Source organism: Gobius niger (assembly GCF_951799975.1).
Source record: "Gobius niger genome assembly, chromosome: 2".
NCBI classification, from domain to species: domain Eukaryota; kingdom Metazoa; phylum Chordata; class Actinopteri; order Gobiiformes; family Gobiidae; genus Gobius; species Gobius niger.
This window is the reverse complement of record NC_136853.1, coordinates 32,760,830-32,768,262: the sequence shown is the minus strand read 5'-3', so window position 1 is coordinate 32,768,262 and position 7,433 is coordinate 32,760,830. Positions and strand designations below refer to the sequence as shown.

Here is a 7,433-nt window from a genome sequence, read left to right as displayed (position 1 = left end):
CTCGCTGCATTTGAAAGCTCCCAGATCCTGTCGCGTCCCTCTTGTTTATTTTCATCTATGACGTGATGCCGCACTCCTCCTAAATGGGGCTCGTCAGACGGCAGCGGCGAGCCCATTGGCCGGGCCTTGTTGCTGTAGCCGTCCGTGTGCGCGCTGCGAGGGAGGGGGCGATATAAAAGCACGGCCCCCGCTCGCTTCCCCGTCACTCTGGAGGTGGAGACGGAAGGACGAGCCGGACAGAGATTCACAGGGACCTCCAGGCCCCTGCACTTACAACAACAATAACGCACTTAACCGTCGTACAACACGGAACCCTCGCAAAAAAAAAAAAAGGTAAAACGAGAAAGAGAGAGAGAAAAAAACGCCCTTCTACCTCCTCTGATAAATGCCAAGAGACGCAACTCGGACTCACAAACACGCACAAGAACGCACTGACTGCACACAAGTGTGGAAAAAAACATCGAACTGCCGTCGGGAGAAGCAGCACGTAGCCAAGTCACCCTCATCGACGAAACGCGCACGGGTCACCGCCGTTGCTTTTGCTCTTCTCAATGCATACCCTTTGTGCCCGGGGAACGATGAAACCAGAGATTAACGCCGCCGTCGGATTTCTGACCAGATTTCTGCGGGTGAAAGGACACGTAAATGACCGACAGGTTCAAACATTCAGCCAAAGCCTCCAGGATATCCTGTCAGGTAAGGGGTAAACACTGCCAAATATCCTTTTATTAACCAAAACTACTCGGCTAACCGAAGTCTTTATTCGTTTACTCGACTTAGCGGGTCTGTTTTTAGGTCTTGAAACGCTGATAAGAAGCCTTTCTTTGTTCTCCCAACTATCATTATCCGTGCGCCACATAAGCGCACCGTTTTGAAACCTTGAATCGGCACAAAGTGAAAGCCGCGGTAAACGCACGTACGCCCGCGCTTTGGGCTCTTTTTTTAAAATCATTATTAAGAGTAAAACGTCGAATGTTTTCGGTTCGGAGTTTTCATTGTGTTGGCTCAGAGTGTGTATAAAAGAAGGGGGGGTGGGTGGAAGGAGGCGCTTCTCCAACAAGGAAGTGCGTCTCTCGATCAAGCGCCGAGCAAAACAGCCCCCAGTGTGTTGATAGAGGCCGTTCAATTACGTAATGCCCAACTGCAATCGTGTTATCAGTCCTGTTTGATATGCAATCATTTGTACAATCTCGTTTGCATTTCAATGGGTTACAACCTATCTTTATCCTTTCTACATGTTAATGTATAGGCTCATACAAGTTGGCCTAGATAGCCTATTATTTTTGTATTTTTGGGCAAAATGTTTCTATTATTTTACATTTCATTCTTGCTATTATGTGTATTATTTCGGCCTACCTAATGCCATAGGCCTACTATTATGTTTTATCAACCGTGTATTTAGTTTTAATTTAGTCTTTAGTCCTAGAGCGATCTTAACATCTGCATCGGCAATAATCTGTTTCCCACGTAGCGAGCCAGGCTTTAGGGATTTTGCGCTTTTCTGCGGTAAACACATTCCAAATCTGCGGGCTTTAAAGCTGCCATACATCTGCTTCCCTCGGACTCCAGCGACGCAAGCGGTGGGTGACCTACATTCACTGCCGCGCGTATTTACCAAGCGCGCAAAGCTGAAATCAAAGGGAAAAAACGTCGCTTACAAAATGGAGGGAGAGCGCTAAATGATCGGATACGCTTGTGATGAAAGGGGGAAAAACCCGTCGCTTTGTTGTTCTCAAAGTCCACTGTTCCCTTTTTATGAAGGAAGTTCAGACAACATGGGTTACTTGCCTTTAAAAACGCACAAACCCCATACTTTGAAGTTGAACTAGGCCTTCATATACAATCTCATTGCTGGTGGGAGAACTAGGCCAATGCTAAAGGCAAGCTGTTTTGATTCTACAAATATTTGCCACCGTTTATGGCAGACCGGTCCAAACTAGACGAGTGTTTCCTGTTTTTATTACCAATTCTACTTTCCCATGATGTTCACGGGTTTACCACACGCATCTTTTTACGGGATACTTCATTGGCCAAACAAGACTTTGGTTAATTAAACTCTTAAGTGTTTATCTGCCTATGCTTCCGGTCTCTACCCCTCCTTCTCGCGTCCTGTTTTTTAAGAATAGGTCTTGTGGAGCTGATCCTGTCCCAGCTGCTGCTCCAGCATATGGAGGTTGAGTCGTCTTTGTGGCTCAGTCTCTTGTTTGTGTCATGTGTGCCAGGCCTCCTATAAGTTCAGCAACAGCCTCTCAGTAAGAGGAAGGGAGGAATGGTATTGTGTGGTAGGGCTGGACAATTGATCAAAATTTAATCGAAATGGCAATCTCTACTTTGGTCCATCTCATTGATCGTCAGGGGACTTTATAATTGTCAGGTTTGAAGGCCCAAGTTTTGGACGATGAAAGATTAATGTGTTAAATGATACTGGAGGAAAGCATTTGCTTTTTTGTTTTGTTTGAGTTATGTATAAAAGGTATTTCTAAGCTAAGGAATCGGCTACATTTCTGAATTTTTAGCATGAAATAATAAAATCGGATTGAAAATTGAGATCGATCAATTTAAGAAAGAAACATATTGTTTGCCATATCGTCCAGCCCTGTTGTGTGGTCCGTGGTTGCATATATGGACCCTCTGTCTAGTATTCTCCTGCCTTCATTGTTGGTACTCATTTTGTGAAATGTTCTGAAACCAATAGCAATCCAAAAGCAATGTGAATTTATAACCATAGTAGTGGCAATGCTAGGAAAACGCATCACTGTGAGTCATTGCTCAAAAAAAAAAAAACCTTGTTCACAACAAAAGGGGGTCCTGTTCCCTTAAGAGGTGGAGCCGTGCTTCCCAGATGGCTGGCCTAGACTAACACGCATGGTGTTTTTGTTCGTGAGCCACAAGAGGTTTGATGACCCCAACAACGGCCTGACTAGGAACTATGCAATTCAATGGATGCCCATTTGTCATGTAGAATCTGCACAGCACTTGGGCCATACCAGTCTCACTGGTGCTCATTTATCCTTTTGCAACAAAAAATGTAAAAGCTATATTAATATATTGAAGCCACATAGGCCGGTTGATGCTTGCGTTTATTTTGCAAAAAGTAAAATTGCCTGAAACATATCACTACAGTGACTGTCTCTACCCCTGACACATCAGTGTTTTCTTTGCTTCATTGGTTCTTATCGGTGCTCTGTTCTTTAAAAAAAAATAAACACACATACCAACACATTTTTTTTATGTTTCCCTCTGCAGAACAATACAAGCACCACTGGTTCCCAGACCAACCCTGCAAGGGTTCAGGCTACCGCTGCATCCGGATCAACCACAAGATGGACCCCCTGGTGTGGCAGGCGGGCCAGCGCATCGGCCTGACCATCCAGCAGCTGTACTTGCTCCTGCCCACTGAGCTTACACTCTGGGTGGATCCCTTCGAAGTGTCCTATCGCATCGGCGAGGACGGTTCCATCTGCGTCCTGTACGAGTCAACACCCACGCCCGTTGTACTGCCCCCCTCCGCCTCTGTCAGCGCATCTTCAGGAAGCCCTCTGGTGGACAGTCACATCAGCTGCAAGGAGGAACTGATGGTGCTGGGCAGAGCCAGTCCCTCCAAGACTTACAACATGATGACTGTGTCCAGTTAAAAAGGCTCTTATTATCTAGCCACTTATCAGGGTCACACTATGCCTGGTCATGGACTTGATCAGTGCAGCGTGAGACTTTTTAAGCTAAGAAAGAATATGAAATGAAATAGTGAAAGAAGAAAAAAAGAGGATGTGGCCTACCATCCAGGTGATGGAAACCTTGTAGGTTTGATCTTTTTACCCTTTATCCATTTACCCCATTCTGTTCTGTCATGCCATTAAATCAGCTGGGCACTCCTATTTTTGGGAGGCTTTGTGGAAATGGAACTGTTGGGGCAGCTATACCAACCAGGAACCTCCGGAGTCTGGCCTATCAACTCACCCCGACTGTAACAACATTGAGGCCTATGTGGCTCCATCGTGACGGGGCTATTGGCATTGTATTTGCACTTTTTTGACTGTGGTTACTATGGGTACACATCAAAACACACCTGCATTTCACCAAAATCAAAAAATTTGTTTTTGAATGGGGAGGAAGTTAAAATTTGGTCTGTGCCTTTTCTCATTAAAAATCAAGTAAAAGAAATACCCATTTCAGGCATCTTTTGGACCACAGGGCATTTTCCTTAAACCTTGTTAAAGTGGAAAGTTTCACATCCAAATTTTCTTCCTCCCCAATTTATCATACAGTACATTTGAGAATCTACTGCCTGCCCTTAGCCTGTTTGTAAGTAGAATTGTGTTCTGACACCTGTTACCTATGGATACCAGCGTGTCCTGTTGCACTGTTGCTTACTCACGATTTGTGTGTGTAGCTTTCCAAGGAAGGTTTAACTTTCCTCAAATGAATTAATGAATGTTGATGAAATTCACAATCAAAAGTTCCTGTGTTGTTAATTAGCCTCACTTCCCCACCATGTTTCCATCTCCTGTTTCACCAAATTTCAAAGTGTAGCAAAGGGGTCCAATTTTACCCACCCGTTGGTCATATGGCCCTTTTAAGAATTTACATTGAATGCACTTTGACATGAGATTGTGTGGGATGTTTATTTTTATAGCAAATTGCTTGCATTCCATCCATTCAAATGTCATTTTTTCATGCCGTTTATTTGCCCATCTCATTTTTGACTTACGTACTTACTGTATCTTCTATGTTGGGCAAGTCTTGGTTTAGAGCATTTTACACTGTATTTGTGAGCATTTCTGAGCAGTAATAGCTGCAGTCATTTTGGTGTTGTAAGAAACTGCCATTCATTGATACGACATATATTGGGCTCCGGCAGGAGGCTGTTCCCCCACATGTTGCTGAGAGACGTTTAATATGGTGTGAAGGGTCTGGAATAGGAGACGTCTGTGTGAGACTTTGGCCAGTGGAGGTCTGCAGCGCACACTGGTAAATAATTATGTTATATTTAAATCTAAACTGACTCCAGGCTTAAGTTTAACTTACCATAGTTCATTTCTAGTTTCAGTATAAACAAAATGCCTACTTTTTAGAGGCACACTGCCTTAGTGAGACATTTTTATCAAGAGCTATTTGTACTTGTCTGACTACTGTCAGGCTTAAGTGAACTAGGTGCAATATGCTGTGTGGACCACACTGTCTGCCTATTCCAGCCTGGCAGCTCCACCACCCCTTTAATGGGTGGTCAGTGCCTCAAGTGCCACATACCAGGCCTCAGCTCAGACCTCTGTCCAGCCAAAGCAGGCCAGCACGCTGCTATCTGACCCAGTGGAGCAGGTAGACTTAATGTGACACATATCAGCATCCATCACAGGGAAGTGGCTAAGGATGGCAGGCAGGGGCTATGAATAGAGATGGGGTGAGGGTCAGACTTTGTCCACGGCAGCTAAACTCCCTCCACCTCTCTCAGGACATACAGCGCTCAATGACCAGAGCCTTACCAGAAGCCCTCAGCTCCCTTGTTGGAGGAAATACCAGCACACACGCATGGCGCAATCAAGCTTCACAAAGGGGCTAGTGAGGATTTCAGAAACATTTAACACAGTTGTTGCTTGAGGGTACTATTCTATTGATCTCACTGGATTGTGCTGCACCTGATTGCAGTTCTGAGTAGCATCTTTGTTTACATACATTTAAAGACGACCGTTCGATGTACCCCTCTTCACTCCTGTTTCATGGCTCAGTGGTAGCGGTGCTTGCACAGATGTTGGGACGGTGTTACCAGACATAGTCTCTGGACAAATCTGTCACAGCAGACTGCTCCACCAGTCATCCCCAGACCTGTAGGTGTTTAAGCTCCTAAGCCCCAGAGGATCATGGGTAATGGAGCTACAGCTTTTGACATGCACTGCACTCAGCCCCCACCTCCCCGCTCTGTGGCTTGTGAATGCAGAGATGCATGTTGGCCAGATGGAGTTTGTGGGATGGTTCCAGTTTAAATCATGCTGCTCCACAATGGCCCAGTCCGTTTTCCCTTCGACGTATTTTACAGCCAAACTCGTGTTAAGTTTCACTCTGCTGTTGCCATTTCTGCTTTTCATTTTGTTAAGAGGATTATTAATCTGATAAAGTAACCTATTTTATTGACCTGTTTTTAACTTTCACAAAATACTTCAAATTGAAACCTCTCCAGCGCCTCCTTAACTGTTTTGAATTGTAGGCTGTTGTAGTCCTTGGGAATATTGAGAACATAAATGGCATCCATTCAGCTTGTGTGCACATAAGTTACAAAATATTGTCAGTGCTTTGAATAGTCAGAAGTAAATAGCACATATAATGCACTAAATGTCTAGTTGAAGTGACTTTGGAGACAGAGGAGTCTCTCTGGAATGTATTGCCAAACTCAGGCCTCAGACATTCAGTAAAACCCTTATGGAGAAGTTGTGCATGTTAACACATGAAACGGAAAGGGAACACTTTCAAGTTTGTCAAATCTTGTCACCTTTTTAAGTGGAATTATTGCCACTTTCACATTGAATGGTTTTATTATTGTAGAATGTAACTGTACAAAATGGTACCGTACAAAATGTTACAAATTGGAAGTGCCAATAATTGCAACCCTGAGGTGTTTTTGATGGATTCCTTTTATATTTCATCTATTAACATGGATCATTCTTTTCTATGTGACGCCATTAGTGACAGGAGCATTGGCAAGGACCAAAGTTGTTTGGTGAAAAAAATGTTTCCATGGTCTGTAATTGTAGACGTATCCTTCGTTTTTAATTTCTTCTTTCAGTTTTTCTAAAAATGTGTTTTCTTTTTGGTTCCTTATTTACACAAAAAACACAAAAAAGACAAAAAATCTGAGCTTACCCAAGACGAAAAGCTGTTTCTCGTGATCTTATGTCAGTACATCGTGTTCAGTCTCTTTTCCTTGGGTATGTTGTGATGAACTGCTGTAAATTTGTACAGTTCATGTAAATTGATTGTGCGGAAGTTGTACAGATTTCTATATTTTGGAAGAAAAGTTTTTTTTTTCTCTGTAATAAAAGATTTCCTATCTTGGCATCATATTCACTGAGATCTGAGTCCTTATTTAAATGCTGGTAGTTTTGAACAATTAAACACGTTTATTTAAATGTATATTTACTAAACCAGACCAAAATAAATTGAACTAATAATAATCGATATGGGTAGGGCTGTCATAGTATATCGACTTATCGTTCAATAAACTACAGATCAATATATTTTCAATCAATCAATATTTATCGTCAGTACATTTATTTATTTATTTATTTATTTATTTTTTCTAATATAGTACTTTGTTTACCCAAAGTTGTGTTTCATTGTATTTCCTGTTTATTGTAGGATATTTTAAGAGAAAGACATTTTCAAACAAAGCTTTTACTGACATTTTTAAGCTTTAGAGTTAGAGTTAAGATCTTCAATAATAT

General features: G+C 42.6%; 1 protein-coding gene across 1 annotated transcript; it reads left to right on the top strand.

Annotated features, from left to right (window-relative positions):
- The first annotated feature begins 355 nt into the window (after nucleotides 1–355).
- Nucleotides 356–7,052, top strand: btg1 (B-cell translocation gene 1, anti-proliferative). The gene is made up of 2 exons (XM_079582884.1): nucleotides 356–696; nucleotides 3,247–7,052. Exons 1-2 carry the CDS (start codon nucleotides 552–554, stop codon nucleotides 3,633–3,635), a joined length of 534 nt encoding a protein of 177 aa, XP_079439010.1. The 5' UTR covers nucleotides 356–551; the 3' UTR covers nucleotides 3,636–7,052.
- The last annotated feature ends 381 nt before the right edge of the window (nucleotides 7,053–7,433 follow it).